The 14,465-nt window shown below is 44.1% G+C and overlaps 1 protein-coding gene across 1 annotated transcript in view; it reads left to right on the top strand.

The window, feature by feature from the left end:
- LOC138572406 (uncharacterized) overlaps positions 1-11,159 on the top strand; it is a 606,109-nt gene extending 594,950 nt beyond the window's left edge. Inside the window, exon 19 of the mRNA XM_069649265.1 lies at positions 8,310-11,159. Within this exon, the coding sequence (XP_069505366.1) occupies positions 8,310-11,064 (2,755 nt within the window). The 3' untranslated portion in view covers positions 11,065-11,159. The remainder of the gene's footprint in view (positions 1-8,309) is intronic.
- Positions 11,160-14,465: the final 3,306 nt, after the last annotated feature.

The following is a 14,465-nucleotide window of genomic DNA, read 5'->3' as shown; positions in this document are numbered from 1 at the left end:
ACCAGAGGCTTTTCACACCTCTTTCAATTCAACTGGCTGGATGACCTTGACTTAGCATCTTTACAAGAGACATAGCTCGAGGAATGTCCAATCTCCGATGAATTTGAAATTGCCATAAATCCGGTAATCAGGAAACAAAAAGGTAGGCCAGCAGTGGGCCTCTTGACATTTGCGAGGAAAAGCTCTGGGTACAGGATTTCCAGCTCTAGGAATATATCTTCCTATATTCAGATAACAACTATTGTACGAGATGGGCATTCCAATTTGGAAAATGGCTTTATCCACATAATGAACTTATATTGGCAACACACAGCTGCTGGGACGAGTACATTCATTTACCAAGTCTCCACACTAATTGATTAAATCAATGAGAAAGAAACCTCACTGACTTAATTATCAATTGTCTAGAGATCAATCAGACGAGCACTTGAGAGAATAGCAATAATGTTCACCTGAAAGATCAATGGTGCATCGAAATGAAAACTAGATACATGGCAATGCTAAATGGAAATCTACCAGTAGATGAACCTGCAAAACCTACATGGAGAAGAAATTGCCAGAATTCAACACTAGATTACTTCTTTGTATCTGATAGTGTGCACAAACACAAACTTTCTCTACAGGTAATCCCTAAAGCTCACAGTGACCACAATCTGGTGAAACTATCCTTCATTGCATCAAAAAAGCATTGAGTCCACAATGGCATCATAATGTAGTAGTGGAATCCAGCAGAGTCAGAATTTGGCTCAATGATAACGCTGTAGAGAAGATCGCAGAGTCATACTTTGAGGAACAGAATAATCTTGAATACCAACACTTTCTGACCTAATTTGCCGTAAACAAACAGACTATGTAACTGTGCTTTCAAACCTAAACACACCTTCGATCTTGAGGTGTTAAGAAGGAAACGTTTAATGAGAGCTGAAATCAGATACTGCTAAAAATTAAATAAAACATCATACTTAGCTGGAAAAAAATCCACAGAACAAAAGTATAAAAACTGGCTAAAATCACATAAAGCTATTATTTATTTGCATTTTTAAATTGCTCAGACAGCCCGCAGGCATTATCTTACAATGAGATGCTGAGATGATGATGCTAAAATTAGCAAATAAAAATGACTGTGAATTTTGGAGAACCATTAACGAAGAATGTGAATCACAATCAGCTACCCAGAATAACATGGTTTCTGAAACTGACTGGATGTCACATTATAGTAAACTATACAGTAAAAAGGGCCACAGCAAAGAACCGGTGCTCCCGATAGTCGATCAGTGGGATCTCAACTTTGACAAGGAGGGCACCCTAAATATCATCAAAAAGATACGTTTGTTGCAGGCTCTGGGCACGAATGGCCTCACTAATCACATGCTAAAGAGGAATCCTGAAAAATGGGCTGATTTTTCAACATTGTTATTCAAAAAAATCAAACTTGAAAGTGTAATGCTGTGGGATGCCTTGACCCACTAGGCTCTGCCCTGCGACATCACTGTGTGCTGGTGGCACCGGAACCAACCAAAATGGCTGAAAAAAAAGCCCAATGTTCGCTAAACCTCTGAGAATTGCACAGTGAAACCAGAAAAGTTGGCTGCCATCTACTTTGCCTGTGTCAGGAGTCAGACCGGAGACCACACTGCTAAAACCTGTCATTGGGCTGCCCACAGAATACAAATGGAAACTTCATGAAAAGCAGTGCTTTATGGCCAAGAAACCCAAAGGTGCTCAGAAATCATTTTTTCCTTGGCTGCTGAACTTGCAAAATAATGGTTCCCAAACATCAGAAAAGATCCAACATCCTTGCTGGGTGTTAACCATCACCTTATTTAAAGAATCCACATAAGCACACAATGTCAGGAAAAGCAGAATCCATCATAGAATATCCACCTTAAAAAGTGTGCTTGTCTATGGAAAATCTGTCAGAATATGGGTGCAGTACTGCCGGCTGCCTGCATGACAGCTGTCGGTTAAGTGCATTAGAAGTTAAACTTGTCCATTAAAATCAAATTGTGGAAAAGAAGTGACTTGCACCAAAAGCAATATAGGTTGCCACTATTCAAGCTCTATGTTTTAAAAAGACTGGAATTAGAGATCTGTGTCTATTTTTGAAAATGTAAAGTTTATTTTAGAAAAGACAATTTTAAACAAAGTGAGTTAAATTAACCTCTGAAATCAGCCACAGAGCTTCGAAGCAAATTCCAGTGTGCCCCAAACAAAAGGTACCTTCCTTTTGCTCTATCCCCAGGAACTCTCAGTCAGATGTTAATGAAAAGGGGAGGGGACTTTGCTCTGCTGCCCCTGAGAGAGACAAAGGTTTTCCTTGGCTGAAAAGAATTTGTGGATGCAAGTGTCAACAAAATCTCCTGCCAGAGGAAGAGAGGCAGAGATTGCTCTTGACTCACCAAAACTTTGGAGGCAGGACAGACAGTAATGTGTATCCTTAAAACACAAGAAAGTATGTGTTTTAAAAGGACTGACAGAGGACTGTGAAAAATTGTACAAGTTTGTAAAATATAGTGTTGTTAACATGAAAATCCTGGTCACGGTTTTAAAACTACTCAGAACTCTGTGCTATGTTCAGGGACAAGACTACAGAATTTGTGGTTTTGTAGCAATTGTGGTGATGCCAGAAACATGAAACTTCACATGATTATGCCCAGATGTCATACGCACATATGTTTAAAATTGTGGACAAATCTGACATTGGGTACTAGACCAAAAGTGTGAAAAATGGCCAAATCTAGATCCAAGCTCTCACTTTGATGGGGCTCGGATGAATACGTGCTCCAACAAATAACTGATATAAGTATGCTATTGGGGTTAAGGTTGCAACATTGTAAATATGTCTTGTATGAAAAATAGATTTCATGTGCAGAAACAAAGGGGAGGTTCTCCCTGGATCATCAAATACAGCGTCATCATGACACCATGTTTTCTTCTCGAATCAGGAGAGTGGAAATACCTTAACCAATAGAATGCCTAGTATAATTTAGCCTACCCACCCCTTTAGAAAATACATAAATAGAGACAGCTTCGGACCTAGACAGACACACACATCCACCGACCATCTGATTGCTGGCCAAGCACTTTGCAAGAGAGATCCATATTTTAGACTCCAGAACTTTGAAAGCAGAAAGGCCCATTTCCAAAGCTGAACCCTCCTCAGCTTGGCCTTTTAAAATCCTGAAACCAGATATTACCCCAGACCTCCAAGGGGAACAACAAAAAGGAACAGCCTGGCTGAGCTGTGCTGCTCTCTTGCTAAAAATTCTTGCCGGAAATATAGAGATCTGACCCAGTAGAGCAGAGCTATGACCAGATAGCAGCGAACCAGAACCGACCCGTCAGATAGAGTCCAATTTTGCCGTGGAGTGTCCAGAGTGCCGTGCTGAGTGCAGAACCAGAGCGCCTTGAGTTCAGTATGGTGTGCTAGCCGAATTCCTGTCCAGAAAATATCCCTGACCAGATCTCTGACGGGTCCATTCCAAACAGTGGTAGTGAGTATCCTTAGCATAGGATTGTCGCTAGCAAATATCTTATCAATAAGTAATTCTATCCAAACCCATTCTCTTATATCCAGAACTGCATTGTAGAAAATCTTTTGGCTTACCTGAATCTTTCTCTCATCCCTATAGTCCTTTGATAATAGTAGTGTTAAAATCATCTTTGCGCTAATATATTTGCTGAAGAAAGACAAGCGTTTCGGCAGGTAGAAACCATCCAGAGGCGTTGCTGGGTTAGTGGCTGTGCTGTAATGTAGTTTGTGGCTTCATAGACTCCCTAGTATAAGAAACTTGTTTGTAATTTAAAAAAAGCAACCTTGTTTTACAAATTTTGACTCTTTCTGAAAAAAAACAAATAAACTCTACAAAAACCTTCATAACTTCCTCACCGTGCCTGCTAGAGACAAAATTTGAAGCTAACATCCGCAGCTTTCCAACAAACCCCAAACCACTTCCCAACTCCTTATAGTTTTTCCGCAATCGCGCTTCCCCTGCGCAAAAGTTTGCCGCAAATTTTTCGTTTCGCTCAAATCTATCACGTGTGAAACAGCTGTACATTGCATCCGACCTCAGGATTAAGTTTTCAACCTGCTAGCTATTCAATAATCATTGCTAGTGTTTGTCTAATCCCAATCAAAGCGGCTCCCACTAGTATTGAAACCATTTTAGTGAATTAAATCCATTTTTCAGTGTTTTTACCATTCATGCAAAGCCAATTTTAAAACCCTTTTTGACAAGTTTGCAATCATTCCTGTTTTTCTCTGTCTTTGCTGGGGTAAATTGGGATTGATACTGTGTTGTTGAATTCTGTATTCCTGAAACTTGTTTTCTCTCCTTCCATCTCCTTATATTGCATATTGGGGGGATTGAGTAGTGTGCAGGGGGAAAGAGTATCACATTGCAATTTTTATTGAACCCACACAAAGTATTATTCTATGCTGCATTATTTTTCCTATTATTACTCCGTGTGATAAAAGAGAGTTTTTGTGACATCACCACATTGGCGATCCTTGTATAAATATTAAGTAGTGTGATATATATATATATATATATATATATTGTGAAATCATAAAATAAATCCTTTTAACTTTGCAAAACAGCCTACTTCCTGGTTCAGTGTGACCGGGGGGATTCGAAGAGAGGGGCGTGATATAAGGGTATATCATTCAGAAAAAAAAGAACGTATAGACACAAATAAATAATTAAGGGTTCCAACTGTGCATCACACGCTAAGCATTGACTTAGGTGGAGTGCCGGGTTGAAATCACTTACAAGATTGGGGGCTCGTCACGAGATTTCTGAATTAGACATACCACTTGTAACAGTCTAATACAGTGTGCTAACTAACGGGGTACATAATCCCTGTTGGGCTACCATGCTGTGTTACACTGTGAAAAGCACCCCTAAATATGAACACTCTAAGGAATTGGTCTGTTTTGCAAAAATAAAATAAACTCCTGTAAGTCAGAAAGGAAATCAATATTTCCAGAATGCCGACCTTGGTAGTGGATCAATATGGCTAAATAACACCTAATGCATAAATTATTTGTAAGGGGTGAATGGACAGAGCAGGATCAGAATGTGTGGTTGCAGGCAATCACAGAACATACCACTGCAACAGGGTAAGACATATGGCAAGATCAGGGTCCATTACATGTGACACTGAGTGAACTATATATGTCCCCTAAGGTAAAGGAAGAGCAAAGGAAGATTGCCAAAATAGCGGCATATCTGTACCTCCATATTGGAGCAATACATGTCAAATATGCCGAGGGCTAAGATCTGGCAAACAAGCAACTGCAGGCATTAGAAAAAGCCCAAACTGATATGGACACTGTAGAGCAGAGGCTGCAGAGGAGTCATGAATCAGAAAATGAAATTAGGCAGTACCTAATCAAGATAAAAGAAGACATGGGTATCCTGCAGCAGGAGAAGGTAGAGCAGGATACCAGAATGCTGGCCTTGCTGAAGGAGTACCAAGAAAGTTTGGACTCTGTACTGCAGAGCCAGAAAAAGCTGGAACAGCAAATACATTTTAACAGGACATGCACAGAGCAGGTAGTCACCCTGCAAAGCTGCCTACATAAAGAAAAGGAAGAGAATAATAAACGAATTCTCAAAGACCTGGATACCCAGGCAGAATTTGATGAAGAGCGCCAGAAAGCTGGTGCGCTCCAAAGACAGAGGGATGACCTGGCTGCACAGAGGCAGTCTCTTGTTCAGGAAAGGGACACCTTAGGTGAGGAAGTCTGTTATTTAAAAGAGAAGATAGAAGAAAATAACCTGGCCCTTAGGGACTGGGTGACCTCCAAAAAGACCATGGAAAATTGTTAGAGCACACCAGGAGAGCGGAAGATGCTCTAGCAAGAAAGGACGAGGCCAGTATGGACAGGACTCAGGAGGTAACCCTCCTGCAGCAAAAACTGGCCCAGTACTCTAAAACGACACAGGAAGCACAGAGAGACAATGAGGCTCTCTGTGAGAAAAATGACAGGCTCCACAGACAGGTAGCTATGCAAGAGCAATTGATAGAAACTAGCAAGGCCTTGATAGAGGAACAGAAAGCTCAGGTTCTTGCATGGCAACAGGGTGCAGGGGCTCATAGGGATGAGGTCCACTGGGAAAGGGAAACACCTGAGCATAACCTCAGGAACCCTAGTACCAGGGGCCATCATCTCTTCCAATCCCTGGACTCTGCCACCCCCATGTCCAGTGGTGCACATGAGCCAGGGGCCACGGGGATGGCCTTCAATCCAATGAGGAATATGGGGCTCATAGACCAACACCTACCAGGAATGGATGGGCGGGCATCTGGGTATGGGTACCCAAGTACTGTCAAATTTAGTGGGGAACTCCATGAAAGTAGGCCCACTAAGGGCATCCTGAAAACCTCTGCCCAGCTAGGACAGTGGGCGGGGGGGTACTCATCAAATCCTGGGAGTAAGGAGGAATCAGAAGACTCCTCTGAGCACCCCAGGACACAGGAAACTAAGCCCCCACATTCTGCCAGCCATTCCCAGGCTCACAGAATCCGGGAGAGCCTAGAAGACCAGACAAGCACCTCTGGTAGCAGTGCCTCTGAGTCAGAGGAGGAGTGGACCAGGGTTACCTGAACCAAAAAGGCCAATAAGGTAAAAAGGGCCTTGCTCAAGGATCCCCTAAAACAAATCAAAGTAATAAGGAGCGTCATCACACCCTATCATAAGCATGCAAAGTATTCAGTTTGGGAGCACCTAGAGCTCTTTGAACAGATGATGGAAACTTTCCATTTGAAGGACAGCAAAAGCTGTATTCAGTATGTGAAATGGACCTTCTCTCCAGAGTACTCCAGCTTCTTTGCGGGGCTGGACGACAAAAATCATTCTAGATGGTCCAACTATAGGGCGGCCATCTTGAAACATTTTTCTGTGCACAGAAATCCGCAGGAGGCTTGCAAGGCAGCCTACACTTTGCAATGTGGGGAAGTTCAGGCCCCCACAAGAATTTGTTCAGGAATTAAATCGTGCCTTTGTGCAGACCACCAGAAGGGTGCGCACTGACAGCAAAGAGTTTGTGAATACTTTCTTCCATGCTCTCCCCAAGTACATCTTGACCCAGCTAGTGAGAGACTTTCACGAGAAAAGATCACTAGACTGGGTCTTTGAACAGGCCACATGAATTTATGAGGTGCAAAAGCCCCTAGAAAACAAAAATAATCCCAAAAGCCCCAAACCAACCAACACCCCGGCTGCTGCTAAGGTGGCAGAGGTGAAGGTTGCCCCCATTTTAGATTTGGAGATGGGGGGGCCTAAAAACTTGCCTGCACAGAATCAGAGCAATCCCAAGTCCAGAAGGCCCCCGGGCCAATCACAGTCAGGGAGCCAGGGAGGAAATCCCACAAATGGGACCCCTAACTCCCCTGACTACAACAGCCCCCGCTACAAGGGGAATAGACTCATTCTGGGTTATGTGTGGACTCCTCCAGCCCAAGGGTGGGGGATCCAACCAAACAGCAGCTAACCCAGGAAACTTCACTCTGCACTTCCCCCAAGAGGGCAGTAATTCCCCAAATCCTGGACAGAACTTCTTCCCCAGGTACCTGCAAAACTTTCAACCCCAAAACAATCTTTCCTTCTTTCCCCAATTTCCTGATCCCAGACAACCTAATCCGAGAGAGGGGAGGCCAAGGGTGGAGGGGAACCCAAATTTTCCAAACCCGGGGTATTTTGGGAGAAAGGATAGGTTGTCCGCTGGCCTCGATTTTTCTATTTGTTTCTCTCAGACATGGGTGAAACCAATTGCAAAAAGGAAGTTACTCAGCGCCGAAGAGTGGTTCAAAGTGTGATTTGACAAATCAGAGAAAAAATTGACAATTGCATTGACTGATTTTTTGTAAGCCATGACATCTAATTTGGAAAAAGCGAATGATCCTACCCAAATCAAGAAATGATATGCTTATACTGAGATAGTGTGTGTGTACTCTGTTGTGATTTTATTCATTTTTTCTTTGTATAGGATTAATCTCTCTAACTAATGTTATGTTAAAGGCTTGATTTGAAACAACAATATTTTAAAGGTTTTTAATAAACCATAAGAATAAATACTATAAAACAAGTGTTCTTGACTGTTTTTTTTAACTTTATAAATCATGTGCTTTTAGAATGATGACTTTTAATGTCACTGTTATATTTGCCTTTCACTCCCAAGTTCCATCCATGTTGCACTGTGGGTGTTTTGAAACAAAATGTATGAATAAGCGCCTTACAAATGCACAATAGATAAAATAAATAAATATAATCGTTCTTCTTTTCCTGTTTCTTAAACATTCAGGGAGCAGTCTAATAGAGCACATGAAGAACCCATCAAGAGTAGCAAGTCATTTCTTCAGGAACAAACCAATGGCAGAATGGCGATGACTTCCAACATGTCGTCCCAATGGAAAGGTCCCTTCACCAACTCCCACCAGCAATCGAAGCACAGTTATGAAGATGACTTCAGAAACGAGATGGATGCGATCAGGAACAATGCAGCCACCTGCATCCAGTCCCTTTGGCGAGGCCACTCTACTAGAGAAGACCTCTGTAAGCAGTATGACTCTGCAACTGTCATTCAAGCTGCTTGGAGAGGTTATAAAACCAGGAGGAAACTCACTGATAAAGACCACCAGTCTGTGCCCGATAGGAAGCATAAATACCGAGGCTACCAGCCTAAGGATGACCTCCAGGCCCAAGAGCTACGAGCTGCCCAGATTCAGAACAAGTGGAGAGAATTCTTGCACCAACAGCCGTTTAACCGATACCAATCTCCTTTCCCCGTACAGTCCCGTTACAATGGCTACGGGTCACCAACTGAGCATTTAGTGAAGAATCATGCAGCCACCATCATTCAGTCATGGTTTAAAGGTTGCAAAGCACGACAGTCCTTCAAGCGACTGAAGCAAGCAGCTTCTGGCAGGATGGGAGATAAAAGTGGACCTTTGGCTTTGAGAAGACCACCTACAAATCATCGTTTTTCTTCACAGTCTAGCTCCGGATATTCCTCACAAAACTATTCATCTGGGTCCACGGACAGTTCTCCTGAAAGCAGATCAAAATCTCGAGGGTTCGGGCAGGTGGCATCCGAGTCCAGCTATACGACGTCAACAGACCAGACCTCGAATTCCAATTCAAACCCCTACTACGGTAACAATGGAAAGAATTCTCAACTGAAAATCAGGGGAAACGTCCTTGAGGCCATAGGGCAGGGTCCAGTGACTAGTGAATTCTCTCCTGCCGATACGACTGAGGATTCAGAAAAAGATGACAAATTTCGAAATTCTCATCTTGCCAGACCAGGGCAAACACGACCTTTATACAAATACGAGTCACCAGAGAAAAAAATTGGAGGTACTCCCAAAACACAGTCCTACGGAAGAACATTAATCCCTTCCATGCCTTTATCCATCCTTTACTCTTGCAAGAGACCAGTTGGGCGTGGCAAGGCTCCTGAGCTGTCACAAGAGAGAGGGCGAGACAGAGGGAAAGGCACCAATTTACCTCATAGATATGATTATAAGCTCTCTGGCAATGCGTACAGCCCTGACCCTGTCAGGCGCAGACTTGCAACGGGCTTTCCCCACGGCCAGTACAATAAAGCCAGAGATAGGAGGAGGTCCTTGTATGAGAATAAGCCAAATGAGCAGCAGCACCGACCTGAGCTGAAGCCTCCTGTGCCAGTGTACAGCCCTGCCACTTTCATGAGAAAGCCTACTTGTGACTACTCTCTTGACTCATCACACTGCAAAGGGAGAGAAATAATGACCTTTGGTAACAGCACATCAAAGGAGCAAGAGAAGCGCTTGCCATACAAACAGGAGTCAAAATCTCACCTTACACCATACAACGCCAACAAGTGTGATCCAAAGGCAACACGTGATTTTCCTCCAGAGGCAACCAACTGCAGAGCAAGAGAGAGCCCCAAGGATCGGTTTGCAAGCAGGCTGCATGACACTAAGCACCCCACTATGTCATTCAATGGAGGGAATTACTCGAGGAAAGCTACCAGTGACAGATCCACCAACAAGCTACAGGACAGAGCAGGGGAGATGTTAATGTCCCCAATGGAAAGCAGGTGGGAGGAACGGGAAAAACGACTTCCAGGTGGGGTAGTGCATAAGCCCCCAGTGCTTCCTGGCAACCACGACAGTGGCAAGAGAAAGTCTGCATGTGTAAAGCCAGTCAAAGAGTCGCCAGACCGAGCACAAGACCGAGCACACTCCCACAGTGACAGAACACAGGACGGGCAACAACGATCTCTGCCTAGCAGAGCGGAGCCATCACCCAGAAAGCCCTCCCAGCGGCTGTCACATGCTTCCCTGGAAGAAGGCTATGGAGCTCAGAGAAAGTTCAACACAACGAATCAGTGGGAGCATTGTGGGAACAGAGATTATGAAAGAGACTTTAACCAGAACAACGATGTGGATGAACCAAACAAGAGGGCACCTACAGCTGAATTCACACTCAAAGGAGGCAATGGGAGGAGTGAGGTGGGAAGCCAAAGTCCTGCTTCAAAGGAAATGCCCAGGCAAAGCACTGTACCAGAGAAGGCCGTGTATCCCACCTACAGATGTTCCAGGGAAGCCTCCCAACGGACAGACGGTATAAACGGCCACAAAGCGAAATCTACTGAAACGTCCAACAAACGTGTATTTAAGACCAGGAAACGTTACCAAGAAGAAATACGCGCTGCCTCCACTATCCAGTCCGTCTGGAAAGGCTTACGAACACGCATGGCTATAAAAAACCAGCATAATGCAGCCACCCGGATCCAGTCTCTGTATCGTGGCTATAAAGTCAGGCAGTATTTGCAAAACGCTGGTATTTTAGACAAGGATGACGATGAGGGGTGTAGAGTTGGGAGAGAACAGGCGAAAGATGCAGGCGATGCAAAGCGTTTTTCCTTGAATTCATGGGGTTCCCCAAAAAGGGAGAACAGCCCACAACATGTAAGCAACCAAGGCAGCAGGATCCGCTCCCGTGAACCCCTTGGAAAAGTGATTGAGGGAGGAGACCTTTCGTCACGCCATAGACGTCCATCGCTCACGTGAGCTGCCTTAGCGTTCCAATTCTGCCCCACTATACATATATAGACACTTATCCACCTCTCCAACTATATTGAAAATAAACTGTTCAAGTTAGTCTAGTTAGTCTCTGCTTTTCAGTGTTTTGTCATTCAGAGATCATTAATGAGTGTACCATATTATGATGTGAAACGTATCCACAATCTTGCAAGTTTGAATAGAGGCTACTTCCTTTCTCATTTTGCGCAGTAATCAGTTTCGCTTCTAGCCAGGTAGAGGATTGGGTTTAATACACTCTAGCAAAATGAGTCCTGCTGGAGCGCTGTTCCCTGTGGGCTCAAGGCCCAAACCCTCAGTCATTTTTCTGTTAGGGTGAGTATAGTCGCACATTATGTGAGCAGATATCCCAGTTTACATTACTTCTTTATCAGCCAATTTACCACCATTGGCCAATTTCCGGGCCATATGAGTCAGTATGGCTCGGGAATTCAATAAAAGGTCCAGACATTGACCAGTGGCAGGGAGAGCCATGTGACTCCCCCAGTCACCGCCGCCAGCCAGGTTCTCAGTGTGATGCTCCCATCATAACAGGGAGTGCTGCGCTGACAGTCCTGCTACTGGTGGGGCTCTCAGAGCACTGCTACCATGATGAGAGGGAGAATCGTGCTGAGAGCCCTGCTGGCAGCAGGACTGACAGTGCTATGCTCCCTCTAATTAGAGATCACCACGCTTAGAGCCCCTCCTCCCACCAACACCATTAAGTCTGTCCAGGCTGCACCTGACAGATGTGGCCCAGGCAATGAACCCACAGGCCCCACCCCATCCTCCTTACTGTATTAAGGTGGGGCGCAGAGCGGAGGTCCCCCTTTCTGAATCTTTGCCAGGCCGTACCTGGCAGACACAACCCGTCTTCTCTACAAAAGCCCCACCACAGGCACTCACCTGGCCGGGCAACTGCCACACCCAGCAGTGATCTGGCTGGAGTCAATCCCCTCCCTCCTCATCACGCTGTGGGTTACGAGATTTCTGGGAACTACTCAGTTCCCAGCAACCACTTAGGCAGACAACTTTTTTAACCCCCCCCACAAGACCATGTGCAAGTCATTATAGCTTTATCGACCAAGCCCTCGGGCCGTACTGGAAGTTTTGAGCCCTGAATACCTCATTAAATACCCTTGCTGTGCTCAGGACTTTAACTCAGTCTTTAGGGTCCATAACTCCCGAAATAGGCATTCGAGCTAGGTATATAAAGCTTAAATACAGACATTATTGAAATCTAAAATTCAATTCTCATGCTTGTGTTCCCAAAGTGCTCTTTGCTTTTATGTAAATTACCAGCTTTGGTTCCTTGATGAGATTGGCTCTGCTCAACCTGGGATGGGGCTCAGCCACTTAGCCCTGCCCACGTCACTCTGACCGTCCCCTCTACCACTTCATAAAGGAGGAGTACATTGTTTTAATTTCCAGAACTGCTTGTCACACTCACTGACTGGTCACAGAGATTTACATCCCAGCATCTCAGAGGTTTCATATACCTATGCATGAGAAACCTCTGTGGCAACTTGAGATAAAGCCATTTCAGTCTCTGGGAAGGTTGGCTCGTCGCAAGGTGCCACATGGGTTTGACTACACAGAGCTCTGCTATGATATGAAAAATAACAGCTAGAATACAAAGTCAAAGGGGTAGTAGATTTTGCCCCCATGGCATGAATGCATGTGTAATTAGCAGATGAATAAGCAGGTAGCACCTCATCTACTGCTCCTGCTATGCAAGTACCAACTCCGAACCCTACTCCTCACCATTACCATACAGGTGAGAAACAATGCCAGCTGAGGCAGCCCTACCGCCTCATGAATCTACGGGTGAGAGATGAGACAAACTAAGGCAGGTTTTAAGAAGCAATACTTTAAATATCCAGTCTACACGCCTCTGTCATAAAGAATTAGTTAGGTTGTGTGACACTAGTAGGGATTATAGTTAGATAGTAGGAAGAACAAGTAGTGTGAAGTGCATGGCATAGAAGGGAGGAAACTTTCGGGATACCAACAGAGGGACTCATTACACTGATTGGGCAGATTGAATAATAGGCAGAATAGATGCAGAATACACAGTGTAGGGAAATCAATGTGTGGCAGATGCAAAAGTTGAATGTAACACGAACAGACGAATATAGGTCTCTAATATGGAGGTGGCAAGGGCAGATCTTAGCCTTTTTACTTAGCACAGAGATCGCAGCAAGCCTGGGAGTTAGCAAGCCCTCAGACAAAGATGCTGCATTCACAAAAACACATTTGTTTTAGAAGCATGAAGCTGCCCAGACAGCAGTTTATAGCAAGCACCATGGTGAGATCAATGGAAGGGAGTAATGGCTATGCAGTGCACAGACAAGATAACAGTTCCCAGGAGGAGAAGCACAGACTACCAAGTTAATTAAAAACAAACAGCCATTAATGTCCAGATGTATGAGACAGTATGCCAAAAAACGTTGTCACGGATAGATGAAGTGTGTCTCCAGTGGCCAGAAAGATACAGCATGCACGTTAGAAGTAGCCAAAAAACCCAATAAAATGAAAACTCCAACACAGTCCCATAACATGTGATCAAGACAGGATGAACACTAGCTATTCATTATAAGCCAAGTGCAGATAAAACACCTGGTAAAACTCCCTAGTGCGCGCGCACACACACACAGACACACACACACCCAATGAAACACAAAGCCGAATACAAAGTAATAGATAGGCCACATGGCCTGGGAATGATGGGTAGTACTTTTAATTGGATCTAGTGCAGACCACGGACTTCCCTTTCCCCTTTACCTATGTGTCTGTCATATTCTGACATTTCATCAAAATGCCCAAGGTCAGTGAGCAATGTGCCAACCAGTAAAAATCCGTCTTGCCATACCGCCTATGATGAATAATGCCAGCCAATGAGTGGCTAATATAATGTTGTAGTGAAAATATTATCTGTGATGAGCTGGGCTCAGGAGGAGCCTTCAGATAGTTATAACCCAATGAGGAAAAGAACACTTATGTAGCCTATACGTGTCTCAAGGTATTAACCAATCATAACCCCTCATAGGTTTTTTAACTGAAATTGTAGTATGACGTCATTGCTGATGTACTTGTAGTACAAAATTCGTTCACACTCCTTGTATTTTGAAAGCTGCTTATATGTTGTCCCCGGCTGAGATTCAATGCTTTGAATAAATCTGGGTATTGCCGTGCACTTTGAGTATTCCATGATTGAGAATTGTTTCTTTTATGCTATTGGGAATTTGTGCCCATCTCTACGAATGATTGAGTAAAAATTGCATTGTGTCAATCGAATTGCAGAAATGAATACCATTGATGCAAGTGAAAGGTATGCAGGTTCAGATCCGAGGTTAAAAGAGAAAGCTTTACTAATCATTCAGGTTCTGTCA

This window comes from Ambystoma mexicanum, chromosome 1p (assembly GCF_040938575.1).
Source record: "Ambystoma mexicanum isolate Mex_15411 chromosome 1p, UKY_AmexF1_1, whole genome shotgun sequence".
Lineage (NCBI taxonomy): Eukaryota > Metazoa > Chordata > Amphibia > Caudata > Ambystomatidae > Ambystoma > Ambystoma mexicanum.
Note: the sequence above shows the minus strand (reverse complement) of the source record. Positions and strands in the feature narration are given on the sequence as shown.